Here is a 27,552-nt window from a genome sequence, read left to right as displayed (position 1 = left end):
TGTTTCAAAATGAGCAGAAGCCGACGGCAATTCACAGTTGCCTTCAAGAAAAATGCGATTGAGTATGCGGAAGCTCACAGCAACCTGGCGGCACAGCACGAATTTGGAGTATCCGAAAAGAGCATTCAGTACTGGTGTAGGCAGAAGCTGCGTATTACAACTTGCAGCAACCAGAAGAAAACATCATTTTCTGGGCGGGCCGCAGCATATCCAGAATTGGAAGGAAAGGTTGTGCTGCGTGCAAGATCGCTGCCTGTGGCTGCCGAATGCATCCACGTGAATGTGGTAGAGATCACACGTGCCTCTGGACTCACGATGGCGCATGTCAAGGGCTCGCCATCCTGGGTGCGGCGATTCATGAAGAGGAAGGGCTTTGCTCTATGGCGTCGTACTTCTGTGTGCCAGAAACAAACACGCGGGTCGATGGGCACGCGGTACTGTTACAAAATTGGCCGGGTGTACATACGAGCAGCATTTAAATGAAAATAAATACTGTCACCATTGTGCAACTTGTTGAGTCGCATTTGTTTCAAGGTAAGGGTGTCTTTCGGTACTTTTTCCACTGAAAAAGATTTTTTTAATTTTTAGAATTGGTTAGTTAGGGGGTCGACCTATATTCCGGTCCAACCTATAGTCCGTTTTTTACGGTAAATCACCGACTACAGACACCTACGAAGCATGCGTGCCTGTGCTCCCGCGTGTATGCCGGAACTGGTCTGGGCATGCTTGCGGCCCAGGACACTAGTAGGCGCGAGCGTGGCGCCCGATGTGTATCTGCCAGATATTTGGCACCTCCACTACACGTGTCGTATCCGGCGCACCGGTGTACACATTCAACTTTCGCAACTTCCGGAACATCTTTGAGCTGTCTGCCTTAGTCACATTAGACGCGGATTAAAACTTTTTTTTTCTGTTTTTGCTATCGCCAATTCACCCCTCGTACTATATGCTGGTCCGTATTAACAGTACCTCTTGCTGGTCTAGTTGGTGTAACATTGTGTAACAAAAGTAAAACAGCGCTAATTTTTACACAAACCACACAGAAAGACCAAACAGGACGGGCGCTGACTCCAACTTGGTCAGCGCCCGTCCTGTCTGGTCTTTCTGCGTGGTTTGCGTAAAAATTAGCGCTGTTTTACTTTTGTTACACTGGTCCGTATTATCACGGATTTTTACGGTAATTGCTGACCTTGATCATCAGTGAGTCTAGTTGCATCAGTGAGCTGACGAACGTCCTTTCTGCTGGCTCGATTGTAGTTCAGTAGTAATGGTGCAGAGCAGCACTTGGGCTGTCATGTTCATGCTTGAAAAAGGGGGGGGGGGGGAGGTGGTTATATTCACTTATTTCCTGCAATTCGCTCAGAAAACAGACTGGCTCCTTCAGAGGCACTTTACAATGCACAACTCATTCAGCATCAATCATGCAGCGATGATTTCGCCTTGTGTGTGTCCTATTTACTTAACTGTCACAGGCAGCCGCAGTGTGAAATGTCAGCTGCTGCCTGCAAATACCGATGAGAAATACTCATTTTTCATCGAGAAGAACTGGAAGATTGAAGTGTACCGTGTTACTCCAGCTGTGTTTGTAATTAATTAAGGGGGTACTGGTGTCTTTAGGGCAAAAAAATTGTGAAAAAATTTCATTTTTTGGATATGGCATATTTGAAATCTACAGCCCATGTTCTGCCTATAAGTTTGTCATTTGTTGGACAAAAGTAATAGTTGTAGGTAATTCCAATTTATATTTGCCATTTATACCTCCTCGTTTCTGTTTGTTTTTCTTCATTTTCGCGAACACAATTTTATTTTTGAACTTCATGCCTAAAAATTATTTGTGTGCTCTAATTTAGGTTGCCATTAACTAGTCCCATGAACACTGAGCTCACTGCACTGTAAAATGACTAATATTGGCTTAATCAGAAAAGTACTTCCAACAATGCACTTATAATAATTTTCTGATGAGTGGTTCTTTTCTCTTGTCTTTGCAAACAAAGAGCTGTAAATGTGTAATACGGTGAAACCTCGTTATAGCGAACAAGTAAAAATTCATAAAATAGTTAGCTATAGTCAGAATTCATAACATAAAATATCATAAATGCGCACAGCAACAGCGCAGTTTAATCATCGAAGGGACAGCAATTCAGGCGATTCTTACTAGAGAAACAGAGGTGTTTTCCCAGGTTTGGGCGGTGTTTCAAAGGCGCTCGCGGCTATTCCGAGGGCCTCAAAAAACTGAGTGCCAGTTAGGTTGGCTTCCCCGCATCACAGCCTTCCCACATCACCTCCCAGCTACTGAAAAATCTATACATTTGATGTCTCTAATGTGCCGAAGTGGTGATTTCAGAGCAAAATGAGACAGAACTTCGTGCCTGTCGCTTCCCGTGATCGCGTCCCCGATAGCCGCCATCTTGGTCTTGTTCAAAAGCTGACGCTTTTTCCTATATTCTTGTATTACTAACTATTGTGAAATCTTCTTGGAACGTCCATGGTGCACCATGTTCTGAGGCCTCTACTATGGCCTCCGAATGGCTGGCACGTGCACTTCAATTGCAATTTTCGCAGCTTTGTATTTTTTGCCAACATGACAAATATTACGGAAGATTTCATTGCATTTTTATAGTGCAATTTTAATTAATCTTACAATATTTAATTCAGAAAGAACTGAACTATGGAACTTAGCTAATCTTTTATGGCTAAGTCGAACATAACAAATTTTGTGAACAATAATATCACCTAATTATATTTCATAAATGTTGTGCTTGCACATAATTGAACATTTTAATATGATCATGTACCTGAACGAAGCAAAGGTCCACCTGGCAGCACGTTGGCACCATTTAAGTCGCAACCAAAAAATATTGAGGGAAAGTTTCTTAATGACCTGTAAGTTAACTAATTAGGCTTCAGATAAGTTTCTATAATATGGGATTTCAGTGAAATATAATGAAACTACGTATATTATTAAAAGCAAAAAGAAGAAATATGTATACAGTAGAATCTCGGTGATACGAACACGGTTGATACGAATTCGCGAAATTCCCCGGCCAGAGTGCACCGTGTACAATGCGCACAATTTCAGATGTTCCGAACTGTGTCCCTCACCTCTACAGATGATACGAACGCACGAGCCGCGACCGCACCCTCGAGCACTAAGCGCTGCCCGCACATCGCCGACATTGCGATCACTAAAGGCCGATTCACACGATGGTCCGTTCGCCCGTGGCCCGTGCATCACGTATTCGTGCGTCACCAAATTGAGAGGCGTGCTGTCTCACCAAGGAAGTTCAAGTGCCTCTTCCCTCACGGGAATAAGCGGCGGCCCGCAAAGGTGCATGCACTAGCGCTGGCAACCACCGCTCTTTATTTCGGCTGCCGCATTTCACTGAGTGGCGTTCAGCTGGGGCGTTGTTTTGACAAGATACACTGCGTTTGCTACCATGACAAAATGATCGACTGGTCTAGCAAGACTGCCCAGGCCATCGACGAATTGGACAAAGGGCCGCACCTGCACCATTCAGTTGCAGTCATGGTTCGGGAGGAAAAACCAATTTGACCAGCGTTGCCAAACACTTCAAAATAATCTGGCAACAGTGGTACACCCAGCGCATCGTCTGCTGTTTTGGTTCGTTGCATCCGCTTGACGTCATCAAATCGTAGGCCAGTTTTTAGTGGCGCATGAACATGTGATGCGCGGGCCGCAGGTGAACGGACCGTCGTGTGAATCGGCCTTACTTGTGCACTACGCCCCGCGCTTACCGATTGGCCCTGTGCGGCCCGCACATTGCCAAAGTCGCGATCGCTAATCGCGCGGTAAGCACTGCGAGTAGGGAGCTGTGGCCACACAGCATTGAATAAATCCCATCATCCGTAAACAGATCTATGTGAATCTATTTTTATTCGTTTGGATGATACAAATTTTTTCGCAATTCCGTGATACTCGTATCACCGAGATTCTACCGTACATACCTAATTTCATTACGACATCTCTAATAATAAAAACATTTTTTTGTAAGATCAGCGTCTCCCCTTAAAGTTGCAAATTAACTAAGCAAGGAAGCCAGGGGCTGGTATTTCAGGGTAAGCAGCACAGTTGTGCTAGCTGAGTTATTGCTCTGTTAGCTTACACACCTCTGCAGACTGGGAAGCATCATCACCGGCTTAGAGCAGATAGTCGGTTAATTAGGTTAATCAAATGCATGTAGGACACTGACACGAAACTGCGAATGGGCGTCACGAAAAGGTATGTTTTGGCAACAAAGGAACGACACTCTGGCTGACACAAACGGGCATTTATTGCTACAACAACAATAACGCCAGCTAGCAACAAAACTTGCTGAGGAATCGAGATCGTGTGACTCACCAGCAAGGTTACGAGCGAATGTTTGCCCACACTAGAGCAAGGGGGAACTCTGAAGCCGGACGGGATGAGATGCGGGAGAACGTTCTACCCGCCACTTCCTCGACGCTGGATAAGAGCGTAACGCACGCCGAACAGTCCGTAAGCCCCGACCGTCCCCAGCCAAAGAGAGAGTGTCGTCTTCCTCGCATGCACGCACGCAGCAGTAATGCTGTTCGTGGTGCTCGTGGCACTGCGACACTGGCACCCTCCCTTGTTAGTTACAGTAACTAACTAGGGATAGTCATGGAGCGTACCCCTCCTTGAGGCGAGGCTACTGTAGGGTTGCGGGGAAGCAAACTACAGGGGAAGGCGGGGCAGCTCCCCACAAACTTCATGCTGACAAAGTAAGAATGTGAATTATGCAAAGATGAGCTAACAGTAAACCATGTTTTACTTTCATGCAGAAAACTGGAATACTAAGGAAAAAGTATTTTGCTGTGTTCTACAATGAACACACAAAATTCCATCCAACATTGCTCTTAGCACAATAGCCAAACGGTCGAGCTGGTGGTACATATTGGTGGCAAACAGCGCCACCATGGCCAGCGGACAAATATATATCGGGCAGACGGGGCGTTGCATCAATACATGTTTGAAAGAGCATGCAAATAATCTTGAAGCTAACAAATCTAATCATCTAGTTGACCATGTTCGAGACTGCCAATTTTGTTTTCTTTCATTGCCTTACTGTGATATCCTCTACAAACACCCGTCCCGATTAACACGAGAGATTATGGAAGCATATCCCATGAAGAAAAAAACAAGGTTATGTGTCAGTAAGCCATCTATTTCATTATATGACAGTGAGGTTGCATACCTCGATGCCACGTAGAAACTTGGGTTTTGTCTATGTACTAGCTGATAAGTTGGCCACTTTGTCTATAAAATGTACTGCTTTCCTTAAATAAATTTCAGTTGTGAGCAGCGCTTGTCCTGTATTTTTCTTCCACTCTGTCCGCGTCGTTGCGCTGTTTTCCACCAATTGCTCTTAGGTGAAAGTGGTCTTGTTGGTTTGTCCTGTATTTCTAGGTTTTTAAAAGAAGCGAATGTACAAAACAAGATACAGATTAGAACAACTATAGTTAGATATATGGACAAAGACTTTTTTAACATTGTGTTTGCCGCATGAGAGCCTCATTTGCTTATGTGTCGTAAAACTCGGAGTGTGTGAATATTGAAATTTGCGAATACGAACTGAATACGAACATGAAGAAAAAATGGGTTGAATCGAATAGTTCAGTAAAAAAAAAAAATTCTGAAAATGATAGAAAAGCAAATGTTTTTGTCCTTATTTTTTTCAAAACAGTTATGGCCTTTGCAACTAAAATAAACAAAACTAGACTGCCTTAGTACCATATAAAAAAAACATGATGTGCACAGAAATATGTGCTACTTGATTAGATAGCATAACAGTATCCAAACTGTAATGAGGTGATGCAAAACAAAATCCATAAAATGACTGGCAACAAAAAATAACATGATGACAAGTAAAACCTCATTCTTTCAAAGTTCAAGGGACCGGAAGAATTGCCCAGTTTATCCGAAGGCCTAGGTTTACAAAATTCCCCACGCCCCACGCAAAAAAAAAAAAAAAAACTGCAGATGCAGTAAGGCCTTATGAGGCAGCTCCATTGCGCTAACACCTGTAAGCCCGTGATGAGCCGCCCATTTTGGAGTGCTGGAAGAACAACACAAATGCAAGCAAGGGGCCAGGGAACACATACTGGTGTCGGAATGGCCAGACTGTTTCTAAAAAGGAAAAATAAATCACCTGCAACGTGCCAGTTGGTGTCGAAAAGCTGCACGGAGCTGGGATTAGACTACCGATGAATGCGTGGGCCGACAGTTGCAGGTGCCGCAGGGCAGCGGCGAAGCTCAGAAACCGAAACTACGTGGCCAGGCTATTTTTTGACCTAGTGACAGGGGCCTTCGGATGGTTTTCAAGCCTGCCGTTATGCCACTAAAGCGGGGCACGGGTTACAACGCACCATGCAATAGGCGGGATTTTTACAGGATCCCTTGCCCTATTGTGACAACTTGAGGCGCGCCTTCAGGAGGCTCCCGCGAAATTTCGCAGGTAGGCTTTCCCGCATGGCGTAGTTTATAAAATGGGATGGCGGAGGTCACGCTCTGAGAGTTATGAAGGCGACAGGACGCATTCTTCGGTTGTGGGCATTAAATATGTAACGTATTATGGAAGGGTTTAAAAAAAAAAGCGCGATTTCACGTTGTGATTGTTCGTAGCAGTACGTCGGCCATCGTATTCGCAGCAAGTGTGATATGTGGGAAAGCCCACTTGAGAAATTTCGCACAATGTCAAGCTTAGCGACGTCGGAATGCGATTGGTCCGCGTGATAAACGATGGAGAAGGAAGGGAATAGGACCTCTGTATTGTTTTTCGGGAATATTTAATTTGATCGTTGACTAATTTGCCCGGATATCGTGCTTTTGTGACGGTCGAATTTATGAAAGTCTGCGCATACGATCGCTGGCGAGTATTAGGAAATTCTCGAATATCAATTTCTCGAATACGAATAGGAATCGAATATCGAACATAATCGAATCGTATTCGAAATTTTGAATGTTCGCACACCCCTACATAAAACTCAGCACCACACTACTGTGTGAGGTTTGTTGTGTAGCTGTAAGGCCCCGTGTTCCCCCTCAACAGAATGGCAGAAGTTTCCACCTTGAGCTCCACAAAACACTGTTATTTGTTTGTTTGTTAAAGCACTCACGCGTTTGAATACTATGCAGTAAAGCCTCGATGGTTCAGTGTCACTTTATTCAATACCCTGGATAATTCGAAGTGGCGATGTGCACTAGTCCTGTTAAATCGAGAATCTGGGATGAAATCTAAGGTTTGACAAAATCTCGTCTGGTTGGGCAGTAATTTATTTCAACAGAAAAGAAGAAGACGCCGACTAAAGGTTTGTGTCATAAAACAAGATGTTTCGGCTTCCATGCGGAAGTCTTGTTCACTGAAATTTATTCTAGAAGAGCGATGCTTAAATACGCTTCAATAATTGTCCCAGGCATCTTGCGTATGTTAGCGGGAGATTGCCGGCATTATGATTAAGTCTTTTGCTCAGTAGTCTGAATCACCAAGGACTCGAGATACTGGCGTGAAAGCCAGTTCTTTTCTTTGGCAATGATAGAAGCCGGTTCCGAGCAGATATCATGACCTGCGATACGGCGTGCTTCACAAGTGCGTTGGAAGTGATTTTCTTGTTCTTCATGTCCAACAAATCATCTTTCAGACGCCTTTCAAAATTCCTGCTCTCGCCTATGTAAACATAGTCGCACCCGGCGCAGGGAATTCTGTACATAACACCCAGAAATTTTTCTTTCTTCAGTTTGTCCTTGACATTCACGAGCTCGTGCCGTGGGCAATGTGCACGTGGGAATGTGGGCAATGTGCATGTCGTACATGCGCATGACACGTCCCAGTGCTTCACTTATGCCTGGTATATAAGGTATGGCGACACATGCTTGACAGTAGCTGCTGACCGATTCTGCTGACCGCACCGAGCGACGTTGCTATGCTATGGGATGCTATGGATGTTGGGGTGCTATGTGAGGATGTCCGATCCCAGTTTGGCCGCAAACCGGTGAAGCGACGGCCCTTTGGAGCTGCGTGGCAGTGCTACAGAATAATGCCAATTAGTAATGCTGATGCCTGATTGCGAAGCGCCCCAGCCTCAGTACTAATCTACCCCCTCAGCACGCACCTAAAGAGAAGACCTTCACTGCAATGCAGGTGTGAATTCCGGTTTCAAAGTAACATGCTCTCGGTACTTGATCGAGGCGCGGCCGGACTGGAGGCGGCGGTGCGCACACTTGTCACTCCTTTCCAGCTGAGCCGTGGTCAAGGCAGCGTCTGGCATAGGCACTGTGATTACCTTCCAACCCTAACAGCCATTGGCAGGTTACTTCCCCTGACTAGGGGCTTGGAAAGTAAACGTTATTCACCACTGTGAAAGGTTGAGTTCGTGCAATGCCAGCCTGCGCAGTTTCTTTTATTAGTGTGAGTAGTAGTGAGTTAGATCGACCTTTCTTCAAAAGAACGACCATCCTAAAACTGGGGGTGGACCTATATGCCGAGCCAACGTATCTGAGGTGTCTAAGGTAGTTTTGGACAAATGGCAGGTAGTATGCGCCCTATGCCAGTGCTAGTTCCTGGCAGGATGCATGGCTCCATGCATCAAAAAAGTTGCTAACTTGTATGAAATTTGGTTCCGCTGAAAAAAATTTCTTTTCAATTGCACGCCATGCACGCAGGTCGTTCATGCTGGCAGTCACTTCCTCGAATAAGCGGTAGGTAGTGCGAGGGCAAACTTCCAATTCCGATAATCACCTGGGTGTGCGCTGCACTGGAATTCGAAACTACGGGTCTGTTTGCAGTTCGGTTTGCCATTAGTCAGTTGGGCCACACACGAATATGGAAGCAGGGTGGAACGCTGCTTTTTGCTTTTGATCTCCATTGGCCTCAGACTGCTGTCTATGTCCCATGTGATTGCGTCTTCACATGTTTGTTGCTTTGAGTGGTGCGCCACGATGCCATCCCGTGGGAAACTACAAAACAAAATGCGACAGTGGAAAAAGCATTGGGGGCAGGAAGGGGAGAAGGAAGTATGCGTCAACTTGTAATTGTAATTGACCAGCAAGGCCTATGAGCTGGACTGCCCCAATAAAGGTAGCGCACTCCTAAAATTTTTTGCATTTTGCTTTGTTCCGTAAATTGGAAAACCCGGTTAACCTTGTACAAAGCTTGTACAAGCTCTGTGCATGTCTCACATGCACACAAATAGTAAAATTGCTGTCATGGTGTGTCTAGGAATTTCAAGCCGTTTTGACCACTAGTTTTGTAGAAAAAAGAGAGGTACATAGTTACACCAATGACTTCGTAAAAAGTATGTATCTGTACCTCAGACTTCTGGATTAAATTTGAACTATTTGGATTAAAGTTGAAAATTGCTTTAGGAAATATTATGAGGCAGTTGACTGATGAGAAAGGCTCAAAAGCTCAACAATTTTTTAAATTCCTTTTTTCCCGCCAAAATGGGTCTCATCAAACTGTGCACTCTTGCTTGTAAAAACATACAGATTACCAAGGAGGCCTATTAGCAGACATTAAAAATGCACTGAATGGCTTCATCGACAGTTCGGTAAAAATATATTACGTAGAGGCACCTTTTTTCATTTGCCGGCACTTGAAACGAGTGGAGCACGTCCTGCTTTTGCTTAAAGGGTTGATGCGAATATTTGTCCCGGTCCCATTTGAATTAATGAGGTTTTAATGTGTTGTTTTAATCTGTCCAAAGTTGCAAAACTTTTAAAAAAGTCTCAGTTTATCTTCACATTTTATTGCAGAAAGATAGCTTCTTTCTTGTTTTTTCTTGTTCTTTTGCACTGGTGACTGCATATACCTTACTACCTTGGCCACCTGACTTCTGTGGTTTGCTGCCATTGCAGCTGGTGAGTCTCAGTCAAGTACGACATCGCCAGCATCTTCATCCCCCAGCCCCGGCACACCACCATCCACATCGCCTCCACTGCCAGCTTGCCAGCCTCGGGAAAAGCGCCACTCACTCTCCACTCTGAATCCACCAGCCCCAGGCAACGGAAGCAATGTGAGTGGTGCAAGCTGTTCTTAAAGGCTCTGCTTCCCTGGATGGTTTGAGTTATAGCCTAGTTGTTGGACGTAACTGTGTCCCATGAAGATGTTCGAGAATGCCGTAGTGGCCTGAAATGTTACGTAGTATTCATTATCAGATGGAATAGAAATGAGCATCCTGCAGTTACAAAAAGCCTTTGTAAGTCTATGGCATCAGAATCTTGTTTATTCATACGTTGGTTAATTCGGATGGGCTCCCAAAGTGGCGCCCTATCGAGGTAGGGCCTGCTGTAGAAGCGATCTATTTGTCGTCGGACCAGAACTGCATATTGCATTGTTTCCCACATCTCTCTGACATGCCTGCAGTGGCAGGCGCGTTGACGGCCTGCAGGCCCCATCAATGGGCCAAGAGAGAGTCTGACAGTGTAGTTTCATTTTCTATGATTTTTAGTCAGCCTGCGAAGCCTGTTGCTGTGCACTGTGTAAAAGATAATTGTCATGTGGCTTATCTTTTTTGCTGTTGTTGCTTTTCGAAGGCACGAATGGACGCTTTTCCGTCTGTGGTATCTTCCACTCTGTGCTTGCCACATGCTGTTTGTTTGGTGAAGCCTCCTCACGTGTCTTATGAGGAAGCTCCAGCGCCACTGCATCGCACAGCCACTGAGACCCTTAGCATTATAGAGTAGTTCTGTTTCCAACGCTCCCAGTAGCGTGAGCGAATTGAAACTTTTGACGAAGCTGCAAGAAATCATACTTGTCACAGAGTTTTCTTCTTAAACTGAGATTAACATTGCCCAGGTTTTCGCCAATAAAAGTTCTACTTTCATGCAAATGGTTTTTGGAGCTTCTTGGGGCCCATTCAATAATTAGATATTCGAATAATTCTGACATTTTTTCCACTCCCTTGATGCCCCTTTTCACTGAACTTTAATGGTTGCCTTCACCTCCAGACACCTTTGAAGTAGTAATTCGCCATCTTTGTGATGTAGCTGTGCACAGTGGTCAGGGAACAACTGCAGGTTGATGACATCCTAGCCGAAATTAAGAGAAAGAAATGGGCTTGGGCAAGGCATGTAGTGCAAGGGCGAGATAACTGATGGTCCCGGAACGGATTCCAAGAGAAGGCAAGCGTAGCAGGGGGCGGTAGAAAGTGAGGTGGGTGGATGAGATCAAGAAGTTTGCGGGGATAGAGTGGCCGCAGCTGGCACAGGAGAAGGTTAATTGGAGAGGCATGGGAGAGAGGCCTTTGTCCTGCAGTGCACGTAGTCAGGCTGATAATTCTCAAAGACATTAGGAGTACCTGTCTGATGAGCATTGTTCCAGTGGCGTGGCTGATACAATGCTTTGACTTACAACAACAACATAATGCAGCTGTATTCTCTTTCTGTGCTTGGCTGGCCAGCCTGTTGTACTTTAAACCAAATATAGAAAGGCTAGTTTGGCCAAAATTTTCAATTTCTTAGTTTATTTTTCACATCCCTCAGACTTTCCTCTGTCTTGTTAAAAAAAATTGATAGGGAAAATGCAGTACTGTATTTTAAAATGACATTTTTTCTTATGTGTGACCAGCAGAAGCAAATTGCGCTTCTGGTGGTCTCGATGTATCGCATATTCAGCGGGCTTCCGACAGCTCAGCACCACCATTTTAGTGTTGCCATGGAGAAGAAAGATGAAAATTAGAGCTTCCGTTGGTTGCAATACCGTGTTTTTCGGACCAAAAGCGAGAGCATTCGAGGCGATAAGCGAGACAGAGGCATAAACTTTAAAGGTGCACTAAAGAAGAATCTGAACTCGTCTTTTTACCGCAGGAAATCGATCTACACTCTCCGAGCTTTCTTAGGAACTTTAAGTTATTGTCCTGTGCGGCCGATTTCCCTATCAAATAAAATTAAATGTTCCAGCTCCCGCCTTTTTCATGTTAATATGCATGCCAGAGTTCAACCAATATTTTCATGAATACTGGGAATTTACAAAAGCTCAAATAGCTTTATTGCAGAAACAGGGCTTTGTGAATATGCAGACATGAAAAACTTGTGCTCTTTCTCCTTAATTATATTCAAGCTGCAATTTTACTAGCTAGCTTACAATAAAATGCAGTTCTGTTATCAGCTTAAAGAGTTTCATATCTGTGCGATATGTGGTTATGATGAAAATAGCTTTAATTACCGCATATTGCTGGTTGAATTGCAAATTTACCCAGCCAGTCTCACTTCCAGCCTCAAGCACCCCATCGGCACTCCATGGAGGTGCTAAGCACTGGCTCCGAGGCCACGTCATCCCAGCCAAACTCTCCTCCCCACGGGCAGGCTGCTTCCCCTAGCAGGATTCCAACAGCATCATCCAAGGTGAGACTTGATTGGGGTCTCCTCTTCAGGCGTGCAATAGGTTACTTGTCTTGCCCTCCTCGAAAATTTCAGCTATCAGTGCATTAATGATTGTTTCTTGTATGGATTTGATCTCACATGGTAACTTTTCATGTTTTGCACATTCACATTTCTCCTGTATCAAAGTCCCAGGCTGTAATGTCTTTCTGTTGTATTTCTGTTAACTTTTCTTGACTGCAGAGAAGCAGTTGAATTCTCTGGTAACCATATTTTTGTGTGTACAGTAAACTCTTTTCGAGGCATGCTCCATCTCTGCAGTTCAAGCAATGCCATTTAGTTTCTTATGCCTCTCTCACTTGGACAATCTCAATACCCATTGACTCAAAAGAAAACATTTGACAGAAGTCTGTCTGCTTGGGAAATTTAATTTAGTAGAAAGATGACTGACGCCAACCAAGTTAATTTTTTAAAAACACGACGTTTCGGTACCGGCTCGGTCCCTTCTTCATGGTGTGACTACGGGCGAGGCACAGCCTGGCTTTTGAAGCCCTCATGTGGAAGACTTCCGGGTCGGTGGCGGCAAACCATGGGACACTTCCCTCTTCTTACATCCATGGTTTGCGGCCACTGACCCGGAAGTCTTCCACACGAGGGCTTAAAAGCCAAGCTGCGCCTCGCCCGTAGTCACACCATGAAGAAGAGACCGAGCCTGTCCCGAAACGTCGTGTTTTTCAAAAATTAACTGGTTGGCGTCAGTCATCTTTCTGCTATTTAAAATACCCATTGAGTTAACAGCCACCGAAGTGTCCCTTTATCAAAAGAATGCCTTTAAGCTGCAGTGCCTTTGAGGAGTTGCTCGATGTAAATTGTGTGGTTGAGTTAACCTGCTTTGTTTAAAAAAAATAACATTTGTCCAGCCTGCCTCGGGGACCTCTCAGGGGCCATCCGGAGGAGAGCCTTCGTCAGCACGGGTGGTGCGCCGGCATAGTGGGCGCAAGGAGCGAGACGGATCGTCTCTCAATCCACCAGGGATTCCCCTGCCACCACCAGAGCAGCCTGCGACCCTGCTGGCACCTTTGACTCAACAGCAGCCTGCACCACCTGCCGCCATCACGTCTTTGTAAGCCACTATGTTTGCTCACAGGCATGGCCTCTGCAGTCTTCATGCAAGTTTCTCAGTGCCAGTTTCTCTATGGGAAAAGGGGGGGGGGGGGGGGGGGTTAAACTGTCGTTATTGAAGCTATGTTTTGATGTGAGGAAGCTAGAAAGAGGAAAGCTGCTAGACATTCCAAGGTTAGTAACAGTTTTAGCTGTGTATCCATACCAAACTTGTGACCGTGTGGTTCTTTCATTCTTGCAGCGCGCCAAAACTGCGCGCTCGTCATGAGGTGTTCTCAGTTCATGTGGTGAAGCATGCTCGCACGAAACGCTGAGACTTGTGAGGTGTGCGACATAGTAGTGGTGGAGCTCCACCACTAAAAATATTCACTGTCGTGACATTTTGATCTCAAAAACAAGCAACCATTGCCCAATCTTTCACCGAACAAATTTACCGTGATTCAAGTGGTTCTTGTTAGCTTTTTCGGGGTCATTTGATAATTCGAACATTTCCTGTTTCTTGAAGCCTCAGTTAACAAGCTTTTACTGTATTCAGGTTTAACTGTACTAGGCAGAGGCAAAGCCTAGTTAGTAAGTGTGCTAATTTATGCTCAAGTTCCAGATTATGCAGTGGTGTTCTTTTGTGCAGTTATGTGGCCCTGTACAGCTACAAGCCTCAAAAGGAAGACGAGCTGGAGCTGCGCAAAAACGAGTTGTACTCGGTGACCGAAAAGTGCCAGGATGGCTGGTTCAAGGGCACCTCACTGAGGACGGGCCTCTCGGGAGTCTTTCCTGGCAACTATGTCCAGCCTGCCAAGTGAGCTCACGGCCCATTCAGCGTGGCATGAAATGCATTATTTTAGGGAATTATTGTGTTTTGCCACATAGCAAGTTGTTGAGCTTATAAATGTGTTAGATCCCCAAACCCCACCATTGTTTACATCATTGCGTGTTGATTAAACCTTTAGACTGAAGGAAATAATCCCTACATGTTTACATAATGCTGCATAAATCTTGAAACACAGCAGGGGCAGTGTGGTAGCAGCAGCTTTAAGTTGCAGTGACATCACCCTTCGTTCACAGTCTTGGTGTAGTCATGTCCCAGGCACCTTTAATCTTTAACAGCTGGTAAAAGAAAAAAATGTCTTTTTAAAGCAGGTGTCTTGGACTATGCGTTATTTGCACTTGGACAGGCAGTAAATGGAATGTGTTGGTAGTTGACAGGCTTGAATTTAAGGCTGCACATTATTCTTGTGATAATACCATTATGGCACTGTAAACAGCAAATGCCACCACGGTGGCTGAGTGGTTTTGGAGCTCGGCTGCTAGAAAGATGTGGATTCGATCCTGGCTGTAGCGGTCGAATTTCGATGGAGGCGACACTCTAGAGGCCCGCGTACTGTGCGGTGTCGGTGCACGTTGAAGAACCTCAGGTGGTCGAAATTTCCGAAGCCTTCCACTACGGCGTCCCTCATAGCCTGTTTTGCTTTGGGACGTTAAATCCCCCATGAACCATAAACAGTAGTAGTCCCCTCTCACACAGTTTTTTGTGTCCTGTTTTCACGTTAGAGGCACAGAATGGCAGCGTGTTTGAACAGATGACAGCGGTAGTAGTTGCAGTGCCGGTGGTGATCTGATAGTGGTTGAATAAAACGTACACTCGCCAAAAAATGGTTTTAAAATATGACGTTTCGGGACCCCTACGGGTCCCTTGTTCACAATGGAGATGGACGGAATGGGCCGCTTCTTATAAGCGCACTTGACAGCGCAGTGAATGGGCGTAGTTATCCGGGAGATTACCCTTCATCCTGTTAATAACGTTATCCGTAGTCTGAATATAAAAAAATTCTAAAAGCAGTCGTGACGATAAAGGTTTCATTGTATCTAGGATTGTGGCACTTTCCCAGTCAATGGTGTGCTTCATTTCTTGAACATGCCCTGCCAGTGGGTTCGATGACGTGCGGCATTTGCTGACGTCGTCCTTGGGTTCTCTTAATCTTCTCTTAAAATCGCCTGACTTGCCAATGTATGATGCATCGCAGTCTTTGCAGGGGATTTTGTACACAACTCCGGGGTAACATGGGCGCTCCAGACGATCTTTAACATGATATAGCTGTTGTTTTTTGGCGAGTGTACGCTTTATTCAACCACTATGCTTCCCCCTCGCCAGACAGGATTCTGTTGAACCCTCGACTATATGGTGATCTGATACTTGGTTAACGGATTTACAGCCTGGGCTTGATCGTGCTTTATGCAGACTGTGTTCCTTTTCTACCAAGCACATGCAGAGTTTTCACTTGTACAGGCCTAACAAAATGAGATAGTGAAATTAACTGTCTGTTCTGCACCGAGACTGCTATTGATTTCCATTTTGGCCAGAATGGCTAACATGTTTAATCTCAAGAATCCGATAAATTTAAAGAAACTCCCAAATTCTGTGGCTGGTTGGTTCGTGACAAGGTGAAGCTCCATCATTGTGCTAACGTGCAAACGAACTGGTGAAAATTTTTAAAATTTTTAATGAAGGAAACAGCTAATATTTTTACTTCTGACTGGTGGTGAAGTGGTGCCACAGTGGGTGACGGGTGGAGGGAACAACAGTGTATTGGTATGGCCTAAGAAGAGTTTGAGTTTATTTCCACAAACAAGGAGATACAATGGTTGCGAGGGATACAAGGGGAAAAAGCTGCTCGGGGGCAGCTTGACTGGCCCCGAGTACCGTTACAGTGCCTGCAGCAAGGCGGAGAGAAGGATTATGAATAAACTAAATGTTAAAACAAAGGCAAAACAAGAAACCCAGAGAGATACAATTCAAACAGTAAAAGAGAAGAAAAAAAAACGCCTTACACAGCTTATTACAGAAACACAGTCATGCGTACAAAAATATTTCAATCAGGTGTAATAAAGAACAAGTGAGCACATCGATGTTACATTGAGTAAGGTCATTTAGTAACTTTGGCAACCTGTAGCTTAACATTTGTTGGCCATAATTAGCTCACAGATGAACACACCAATTCTCCGGATCTCGAGTAGTGTAGGGGGCAACGCATTTTGTGAGATTAGCGAGAGAGCAAAGGTTACCTGTTCAATTCTTTGTGTCTTTACAGTAGGATAAAACCAGGCAGTGATTCAGTAAGGCAAGAAGTGGCAGCGTTCTAAGATCACGGAAAAGGGGAGCAGAATGAAAGTCTTGAGGCTTATTGCATATGACGTGTAGAAATTTTTTCTGGGTGACAAGCAGTCTGTGAATGTTTGTGCAAATTGTTGTCCCCCATACAAGACAGCAGTAATTAAGATGAGTGAGGAAAAGTGCGCTATATAGTAAGAGTTTTACGGGAAAGGGAAGACATCTGACAAAACGGACTAGACCCAGCACCTGAGACCGGTGAGAAAATTTATATGAGAGTGCCAGGGCATATTATGATCAAAGTGCACGCCCAAACATTTGAATGTTCATACAGCTTCGATTTTAAAACTATTTAGTAGTATATCGCTAGGTAATGCAGTGTTCATTAGTTTTAACGGTGTTTATTAACAGGCCGTTTTCAATAGATTACAGATGTAACTTAGAAAGCACGTGGTTTGCATGTAGGGTTAGGTCATCTGGAGATTTGGAGGAGAAGAGAAGTGTGGTATTATCAGCGTACATAATGAATGTGGTATTGGGATCAATGTTAGTGAGATCGTTAACGAAAGCATTAAACAATAGAGGACCCAAAATGCTTCCTTGCGGGACACCTACAACAACAGGAAGGACGTTAGATGATATGCCATTCACATGCACAAACTGCCTTCTATGACTTAGGTATGATTCAGTTAAGTAAAGGGCGATGCCACAGATGCCATATTAAGACAATTTGCAAAGCAGAAGTTTATGGTCAATGGAATCTAAGGCTTTGGACAAGTCGACAAAAACGCCTAAGGTTAATAAGTGTTCCTCAAAAATATTTTAGGATTAGCTCTTTCTGTTTAAGGAGCGGCAGTTCAGTCAACATGCCTTTGTGGAAGGCATTTTGATGCGGGGTTATTAACTTATGCTTATCGAGAAAGCCACATAGCCTACAAAAAATGATCTTCTCAAGTCCTTTGGAAAAAATTGGAAGTATGGAGATGGACCTATAGTTAGAAATTTGAGCTTTGTCACCTTCTTTGAAAACGGCTAGCACCTTTGCCACCTGCATTCTTTTTGGAAATTGGCCCGATGAAAGACAAATATTGTAAACATGAACAAGAGCAGGTGAAATTAGGTCAAGGACATACCTCACGGGCCTGATCTGCAGGTCGTCTACATCACAGGCAGTACTGTTGCTCAGTTCCTTTAAAAGCATTGTTAATTCACCTTCGTTTGTAGGGTGAAGAAAGATGGATTCTGTGCAGTGTGCATTAATAGAATGGCAAGCATTCACACTAGCAGTTTGGCGACCATTAGTGCTGAACTGGTCATTAAAACAACCGGGAATTGCGTCAGCACTGACCTCTACGCCGTTCACAAAAATGTGGATTTCGGGTGTTGCCCTCGAGTCCCGATTCATTGAATCATTTATCTTGTGCCATAATTTGCGGCTGTCGTTTTGGCACACGAGAAAATTCGCTCCAAATTATGAGGCTCTTGCCTGACGTAGTTCTTTTGTATACCGGTTATGAAAGGACTTAAAAATCCGCAGATCGCCAGGATCTTTAGACTTAATAAACTTATTAAAAAGCTGGTTTTTTGCGAATTGCGAATGAAATACAGGATTGTGCCACCTCTGTGCCATTGTAGGTCCCCCGGTGGTGGGTTCGTTTCGGGACTACTGCCCGTGCAGCAGCAGCCGCCATTGGGCACGCGGATTCCTGCCCCCAGCTCGCCGCGTCCACGGCTGTGTGCACCCCCACAGCAAGTGACCGTCGTTCCGGGGGGACCACCTCCATTTCTCGCGGGACAGGGCTCCAGCCCTCTGCTTGCCGAGTGGGCCCTGGCTGCTCCCCCGCAGAGGGCACCACTCACCACGACCCCAAGCCCACTGGGGCACAAACCACCGGTAGGAGGACACAACCTCTCGCCACCACCGTTTTGTGCACCCAGCCATATTTCTTGATTGTCACTAACAGTGGTGCTTTCAGTGTTACATTATGCAGCATCTCCCTGCTGTACCAGGTGCACCAAATTTTTGTACTTACTTAGTAGGGGTAGCTGTTAGAAAGGTCTTTCAAGAAAAAGTAGCAGTGAGGTTAACTGCGAAGAAAAAATGACAGAAAATGTGCATAAGCAGCTCCAGCTTAAGGGTAACGGTGTGGATTCCAAGAGGAGGGAAGCGTAGTAGGTGGCGGCAGAAAATTCGAAGTTCGCGGGGATGAGGTGGCCACAGCTGACAAAGGACGGTTAATTGGAGAGACATGGGAGAGGCTTTTGCCCAGCAGTGGATGTTGTCAGGCTGATCATGATGAACTCAAGCTCTGTTAAGAGGAATGGAGGCAGCACTCAAATTTGCAAGTTTGTTCTCATTGAGAGCAAGGTGCAGTAATGGAGGAAGAAAAGGCATTCTTGCGACAGTGTTGTCCAGCAGTCTCGAACAAGAGTGCAAATTTTATAGTAGTAGCTGTTAGGGTGACATCTCAAGAAATAAAAAGAAGCATCTCTCAAAATATACAGTAGCCGACAAATTTTTGCGGACTCCAATACAGTAATCCCTCGTTACAACGAAGTAAGCGGGATGGCGAAAAAATTCGTTCTAAGTGGTAATTTGATACTATAAGCAACCACCCGAGAAAACCTAAAGCAGTCAAGCTTTAATTTAAAGCGCCACAACTGCGAGGAAGTCAAAATGCAATGTGAACAGTGAAGCAAAACATTATTCAGGTGCAAAAAAGGCAGTGAGCTCTGGCTGTTTCAAGTTCTTTCTGGGCAAGTGCAACCCCTGCTCTAATCTGACCATGCATTCAACCTTGGGGCATTTCGAATCGCGAGGGCACTGGCCGCTTCTATGGGGAAGGGGGGCGCTCACGGAAGACTACAAGAGTATCGCACTGGAAAGCGCCGCAAATGCCGTGGCTGGATTCAAAGGTTGTGTTTTTGTGTGCTCAAAAAATGATTAGCCGCTCCTGTTGAGTACACAGCGTGATCATGAAAACTGAACGGTTTTGCAGTTAGGGTGTTTGCATGATCACGGGCAATATTTTCCCCCGAGGTGTGCAGCCGTGAAGTTTGCAAAACGGGAGTTTTTTTTGGCGCACCGTTGTCGACAACACTGTGCTAATTCTACAGTTTGAGTGTCGGTGTTCGCGCAGTGTTGCGTCCGCGCAATTGACAAATGTCTAGGAACAAAATTCAATGACGCTACCACGCATTTAGACCGTTTGTCTAGTCGAATGGCGCAAATCGAGCATGACCGGCTCGAGAAAATCGCCAGGGAAACATCGTGGTTGCGTTGACCCGCCATGTTGACAGCCTGACTCGCTGGCGACGCTCAAATTTTTCGTGTTTTCGGCAAGTTATCGGTTGATTTGCGCCAAAAGTGCAACGAAGCTAGGGGCGTTGTTTTATTGCAATGCAGGCTGATTATGGCGGGCTGTGAGCAAATTTATAGACCGGCTTCCCCGAAGTCGTCTTCCCGATTTATTAATGTAGCTCCTCACATTGAACATGTGACCAGCAGTCGCTTGCTACTAGGCAGCAGCTTGACAACACCATTGTTCACATTTGCAAGACCTGCGGGTCGCCTTCTCGATTCTAGTTTAAGTGAAAACTCAGGAATGACGTTGTTCGAGCGCTTTCAAGAGTTTCATCTGCTTTGGCTTTACACTCTCGCTCAGACCTCAGAAGTGCTATTCGCAATATACTACGATGGCCAGAAGGATGTCGTGGTGGTTTTGATGCGCACCGCGGCCATACAAGCTTCATGATGACAGGGGCGCGCTTCTCAGTGCCGGCCTGCCAGCCTATATGCCGGCCGCCGGCGTCAGAAAAATGCGCTAATATTGTTTCTTTGCATTCATACCAAGCCCTGGAGTAGAGGAATGTAAAAAATGAATCAATTTTGAGGATCGCTGGCCAGTACGGAGTTGCTAACAGAAGTGATAACTGCGATGGAAGCAAATTTCTTCTCACAGCCGTTTTGCTGCCGCCCAGTGCGGCTCGGCTCGCCTGGCATCTGCTAGATCTGCTGCTGAAGGCGGCGTAGAAATAGAGCATATGATTATTTTATTATGAGACCAGGTTCACAGTAAAACGTTGACAAGAATAGCACCTTTATTACAGCACTAGCCAGTTCTGAGGTGCCCTCTGCTGCATCTATGCGAAACGATTAGGCTTAGCAACAACTACGGCTGCCAGGGAGCAGCTCAGTTCATTGCCGAAAGCTCGGCTCGCTCGCTGATTGGTTCAGCGGTTTGCGACTCGCAGGCGCAATGCTGGAAAATTGAGCAGCGAGCGACTGGCCTGCGACTGTTGCTTTTCGACCAATGTGACCGTTTGCAACTGTCACTTTTCGACCAAAACAGTCACACAACCTCTGCGACTCGCAAGTGTGAATGGGCCCATAATTGAAAGGACATTTCTTTTGTGTTTTCTGGCACGTTTCAGCGCCAGAAGTTCTCTTTAGAGCAGTAAGACTTCGCTCATTGAGCGCATCACATGGAATGCTACGGCGCAAGTTTCCCGCGGTCTTTTGGCCACTTTTCAGTTTCCAAGAGACTGCGGTTTTTCTGGCATTGTAAAGCATCAGAAAAACTTTACTTTCACAGGAGACTCTAGCGATTCGATTGCGACCAAGACTAACGGGATGGGCGCGCTGCACCATGGAATTTGACAGCTTACGTTCGCTCCGCTATAAAACAGCTGGGGGCTCTCGGCACCTGCTTAGTACCCGTTAATATATAGGCAGGTCATCAGTCATGGGTTTGATACTTTTGTGCCTGTTCTGTGCCTGCTTGAGACTAATTCTTCGGCGGTGTTAATTTGACTCCGCATGCACAAAAGGATTGCCGCCACCGCGGTGCCGCCACTCGCCACTTCGCTTTAAGCGAGTCAAGCTCTCTTCATGCGCTCCGACTAATGCGGCTTAAAATGCATGCGTTTGGGTCGGGACCAGATGACATTTCGAATAAAGCGATATTTTGAGTAAAGCGATGTCATTGTAACAAGGGATTACTGTAATTCGGACTTCACTGAGGACTTGCGCCTCATAGGAACCTGTAAATTTTTACATCCGATATTTTGGACTCTGTGGAGCAGCCCAAAAGTTCAATTTTCGGGACTGAAACAGACACCAGCAGTACTGTGGAGATCACTTTTCAAAATTATTATTTTTAGCCTAATATAGACGGGAGTGGGCATCGCTGTCACAGCCAAACTGTCCCCGTCCCCCCTTAGAGGCACCATCCAGAGCCAGCAGGCGCTGACGGGTGAGAATTGGACAGACTGGATTGGATAGGCTTCGCTACTGGTTCTGGATCGTTGCCGTTCGAGATAATGGCATGCTTATTGTTGCCATCGAGATTGCCTACAAAGAGCGCATGATTGCATTGAAAATGTGATAATGGAATAGCTGCTGTGTCCGCTGCGGTGCGGGCAGTGCCGCCCACGGGGCCACGAGTAGAGGGATGCGTTCAGAGGGGCTCGCATCCGCTTGCGTCCTCCCATGGGTTACCTCCCGGTCTTCGCGAGCGTCGTTGCCTATGCATACTGACTGTTCTTTCATGGAAAACCTGTGGACATGACGAAAGCATGACTTTGGCTCAGATATGGTCTAATATTATCGCTTGCAAGCGGGACATGGGGAGTCGAAAATTTTGAGATTTTTAAAGCCGGTTTTCCGCAGAAAAGTTCTTTTTTTTTAAGTTCACGAATTTTTCGGTCTGTTCGCATATTCAGACCATTTTCTGGGTTCTGGCGAGGCCAAAAAATCGGCTGGCGACTGTAGCCGCCGCAGTGGCTGTGCTGCTCGGATACTGACCTAAAATATGCGGGTTCGATGCTGGCTGCCCCACTCGCGTTTCAGTGGAGGTGAAATGCTAGATGCCCTTGCACTATGCTATGTCAGTGCACATTAAAGAAACCCAGGTGGTTGAAATTATTTGGAGCCTTTTACTACAGCGCCTCTCGTAGCCTTGAGTCGCTTTGGGGTGTTAAGCCCCCTAAAACCAAAACCAGTCAAAACAGTGCTTTAGAGCACAGCAGCTGCGGTCATTCAGTGAACAGCAGCAGTTTTTTTTTTCCATTGTGGAACAGAAGCAAAAGCTTCACCAAACGTGGCTTGGAAAGCGTTCATGAAGAAACAGAGGTGCTGCTCTCTGGATCTTTGATTGAGTCCTTAGACCCTAGTGGAGACTGCAATGCTGGATGGGGCTTGCAGGTGAACCACGGCTCGACGCCCCTGCAAGTGCAGCAGCTGGGCGTGGCCAAGGCAGTGACTGCTGTCACGGGGAGCCCAGCCTCGCAGGCCTTGGCAGGCACCGGTCCAGGCGGAGGCCACTGGCTGCTTGCATGGCCGCCTGCCTCAGGCCCGGGACCCTACGGGGGTGGCTCACCCAACACCTGGGTGCCTGCGTGTGCCACACCCACTCGCAGTCCCACTGTTACTACCACCTCTGCTGGCACTGCCAGCAGCGGCACCACACAGGCAGGTGTCGGCGGAGCGCCAAACACTCCCGGCTGCTCCACCTCATCTTCCTCCTCTTCCAATGCCCTGGCTCCATCTGCTTCAGCTCTGCGCTTGGAGAAGGTGAGCCACTCACTGCAATGGCAGTGGTCCTCAAACAAAAGAGTATGTGGCTTGTGGCAGCAGTACTATGTGTACAGTTGAGCCCAGTTAGAGTGAAGCCACTTATAGCGAAATAGTGGTTATGACGAAGAGATTTCAATTTCCCATTCCGGTTATTTTGCATTTTCAATACAGCTTGGGTCGGGTTTTAATGAAGTAAATAAAAGTGCTTGGTGGATATAGCGAGGAGATTTTGTAACAACTGAAAAATAATCTATCAATCGTAACATTTTTATGCCTTTTGAGGCAAACTTTTGCGTGAAAATAAGGGCAAAACTCAACTGGCGTTGGCCTTCGCGGTGCCGTCTGCTCTCTCGGGAAGCGAATGGTTGCTTCACTGCATCATTTTGCTTGTCGCCCTCGTGTTGCATCATCACATGCTGCTGTCCTCGAACATCTTCGAGCAGGCAGTGAGGGAAAAAAATAAGTAAAAAGAAAGGAGACGCCTTTTTTTTTTTTGTGACTTCGCTGAGAGCGGTCGACTTGGCCAATCGCGGTTCTTGAATTTCTGTAATCTTGGTTCTCAGCACATTGAGCACTAAAACGCGGGATCATGCATGACTTCATTGTCACTTGTCCTGACGCCTTCACGCCTTCCTGCCTTGTTCCACTTCTTACCGTTGATGTCTCATGACCCTGGACTTTGCGTAGACATTTTTTTGACAACGGACCTAGTTCATTATCCCCTTTCTCGGAACAGCCTCAGACCGCTCCCTGTTGATCCTCGATTTCTCGGCTATGTTAAGTCTCACGAGTCCCAGCACCTTGACTGGGAAGAGGAAGGTGTTATCTTTGAAGATGATGTACGCCATTCAGGACTAAGTGCGCCGAAACGTCAAAAAGAGCGATATCGCAGAGAAATATGAAATCCCACTGTCCAACGGTAATGAACAATGGAAGGAAATTGGATGCAGTTCTCGATGACAATGTTGGCAGTGGGGACCAAAAGAGTATCCAGCATGCCACATACGGCGACGTAAAAGCCGCACTTTACAAGTTGTTCTTGGATGCGCGATCAAAGGACGTCCCGCTCGATGTACCCATCGTTCTGGCGAAGGCTAAGGACTTCGGTTTCGCTGTCGGTCACGAAGACTTCCAGCCAGGAAATGGGTGGCCAAGAATCGCGATAGAATTCTTGTGTAGTCCAACAAAGACATCTACAGCGCAGATGGAGGGGGACTGTTCTTCCAGCTGTTGCCATCAGAGACTCTCGTCCAAGAGGGACAGATGTGTTGGGAGGAAAAGCCAGGAAGAACCGGATCATGGTGCTGATCTGTGCAAGCACCAGCGCTTGTGGTGTCCTTTCGTCATTGTGTCCCGTTGTTTTATTGCGCTGTTCAAATATGAAACATGGTTGGTTCAGACAAGTGAGACTAGTTCGTCATTGGCAAAGCCAAGAAACCGTGCGGCTTCACCAAGATGTTCTCTATGCCGGTGACGTATGTGAGCGACAAGAAGGCATGGATGGCGCAAGATGTCTTTGGCAAGTGGCTCGCCGAATTCGACAAAGAGATGATCTGAAGGAAGCGCAAGGTAGTGATGTTGCTTGACAACTGCACTGCGTATCGCATTAAGGTACACTTGAGTGCTGTTGTGATTTTGTTCCTGCCCCCAACTTCCGCCAAGCTGTACTGTAGCCCATGCAGTGCACCAAGAGGCTATTGCCAAATTTAAAGGGATACTGCGTTAAATTTTAGGCGGCCTAGTTTTATACTGGAATGAAAGCTGGCATTCTTAAGTAGACTGAAACCGCAACATTTCCTTGCTGAAACCAGCAGTTTTTCATCATATTTTTCTTATAAACTGGTGCACCTGGCGGTAGCGCCTCAAACTGCTGGTCCTTGGATGCTGTGATGTCATGCGTCTCCGTGCACCTGCTGCAGATGCGTGGATGCTATGCATGACGTAAGGGACGCCCTGGGAGTGCCGTCACGTGTGTTCGGGGTCTTTTGGGCTTGAATTCGTTCCACGTGGCTGACGGATCAGTGAAGGGTGGGGGTGCCAAGGTATTGTTCAGCTAAAGCTTGTAACAGTAGTGCAGTGGGTGAAGTGACACGACATGTCATGCCTTCCCGAAAGATGCTAAGCTATGAGGAATGAATCCATGTGGCATAGCCTTCGCAGCAAACCTTCAAGGTCTGAATTTTTATTGCGGAAATTTATTCCACAGCGACTACGACACAAATCTTGCTCTGTTGCCAATCCTCAACATGTTACTGAAAAGACAGTGTCTCAAGCCTGACGTTTTGCCGTACACAGTCTCACATACAGACATGAGCAATATGAGAGGAAACAAGCGTTTCACACAAAGTTAAGAATTTTAAGGTTATTTCTTCATTATAATTGAGAATAATTTCTGCATATCATATGCAAAGAGGAAAATAACATTGAAAACAGAAAAACTGTGGTTGTCACTCATAATTATTCAGTAATCATTAAATTAATGTTTAAACGTGGCTCCTGCTCACAACTGTACTTGTAAGGGAGATGTGTTTGAGGGCTTGGAGCCAGGCAGGAGGAAGTGGTAATGGCAGTGATATGCGATAGCACGAGCACTACATCGTCGCCTTCCACGTTAGCTATGCGCTGTTATATGCGGGTCCGTGATACGCGCTCCGAACCGTGTTGGAAGACTTGCATGGATTAGACCTGATCAAACCGCACACACCACACATACAATAATGTCCCTCAGGCTGCTGCTCCAGACATGTAGCTGTCCGTTTTTATTCAGAAGCCCCTACAGTGTAGCCAAGCTGGTTACATACTGGTTACAGTCATAACTTTGGCGGCGCACAGAGGGCGCTAGCTCCTGCTATATATAACATGGGCCATCTCGCAATACTACTACTTGGCAATGTTCCGTAGAAAGCACAAGACTGAAAGCATGACAGCCGCACTTTGGTGAAGAGGGGACCCAATCAACATGAAAATCACTGGTCACACTATCAAGAACGCAGGGTTTTCTACAAAAAAATGTGCCCTCTGTAGCACATGTTGAATGTGTGAAATTGCAGAGAAGATGGGAGCATTTGTTACATGTGTATTTTCCTTGTTAAGAGGCAGTTCAGAAGTATTTTCACTGGTTCCAGTTTTTTACACTGATTCAAGCATCCTCCGATGGAAAATCATATCAGATGCGACGCGGAACCGAAATACACGTTATAAACATGCTTGTCTCCCTTATTTCAAACTTCCGTGCAGTATATTCACCGAACAAATGGCACGCAGGCATTGCATATGTGTATACTTGAACTGGTAGAAAAATAATTATTTCATGTGTTCTTATGCGAGCATGTGCAAATAAAAGAAAAATTGAGCGGAGAGCTTTTTCGCTCATGTTCGAAACAGTCTGAAAGTAATATTGGCAGCGTTATTTCGTAACAACGTTGGCAATTTACTAACGAGGCCAGTTCCACGAGAATTGTATGCCAGATTCTGGTTGTGTGAGTTACGCACGCGAGTGTGGCAGCGTACTATTCGTAACAATGCTCCAGTCACAAAAGTTGCCTCATACTTTTTCGCTGTGCCCATGCATTTAAATTGGCTGCTATTATATGTCAAGCACTCGCTCCGCTCCGGTATTAGCACTGCCCAGAAAAAAACGCCAGTCAGGGAATGAGTGGCATTTATTCTACGTTCAGTCCGCACTCGGGCAGCCTTCAGACTCTGAGCTGGTGCTGTGCTCTGGTGCGCGCTCATACCTGAAGAAGTCGTGCAGCACGTCCGCTGTCAACGCGTAGCCCTTGTTCCGCATTTCCATCACATAGCAGAGCAGCTCTTCTTCCAGTTTGGGCAACTGCCATGGCTTGCGTTTAGAAAGTGTGTTTTTTGCAGCTTGTGTTCCTCAATGCATCCTTTTGGCTGCGCCATCGCCGAATGACTTCTTGGCCATGTCAAATTTCCTGCCCGCCACAAGCTTGCTGTGTTAGAGAGCAAACTGTAGCTATTAAGGTGCTTGTCCTTCATGTGAAAATTGCAACTCTCGGCGGCAGCACACGAAAGCCACAACTACGTGAAATAACACGTTACCACAACCCCCATGCCTTTGACAGCCACAAAATGCTGGAGCTGGTGATACTGATGCCGATATGGATAGCTGGAGCTCGCAGCGGAGAAAAAAATTTGACGATGATGATGAGCCGTGGCCTCCGGCGCCATTTGTGGGCGGCACCTCGAAACTCCTGTGCGTGTGCGCGGCCTCCGCGATCAAGTGCGCCGTTGCTCGCAGCCGGCGCCGATCGCGGAGGCCATGGCACGTGCATTTTGAAGGCTATTCCCGCATGGGTCATGGAAAGTTTGGGTGCAGCCCTTACACAGATATTTATTTTTTAATATTCTCTTCGGGAAAACAGAGTGCTGTTATTGTGTGGCTGG

General features: G+C 46.0%; 1 protein-coding gene across 3 annotated transcripts in view; it reads left to right on the top strand.

Annotated features, from left to right (window-relative positions):
• Positions 1-27,552, top strand: part of POSH (SH3 domain containing ring finger posh) — a 55,914-nt gene that overhangs the window by 14,749 nt on the left and 13,613 nt on the right. For all 3 annotated transcript variants that reach the window (XM_077663563.1, XM_077663561.1, XM_077663562.1), the window contains 6 exons: positions 9,875-10,032; positions 12,233-12,361; positions 13,258-13,460; positions 14,088-14,255; positions 18,201-18,459; positions 22,771-23,139. In XM_077663563.1, the coding sequence (XP_077519689.1) occupies positions 9,875-10,032; positions 12,233-12,361; positions 13,258-13,460; positions 14,088-14,255; positions 18,201-18,459; positions 22,771-23,139 (1,286 nt within the window). The remainder of the gene's footprint in view (positions 1-9,874; positions 10,033-12,232; positions 12,362-13,257; positions 13,461-14,087; positions 14,256-18,200; positions 18,460-22,770; positions 23,140-27,552) is intronic.

The sequence above is a fragment of the Amblyomma americanum genome, chromosome 4, assembly GCF_052857255.1.
Source record: "Amblyomma americanum isolate KBUSLIRL-KWMA chromosome 4, ASM5285725v1, whole genome shotgun sequence".
Taxonomy (NCBI): domain Eukaryota; kingdom Metazoa; phylum Arthropoda; class Arachnida; order Ixodida; family Ixodidae; genus Amblyomma; species Amblyomma americanum.
Note: the sequence above shows the minus strand (reverse complement) of the source record. Positions and strands in the feature narration are given on the sequence as shown.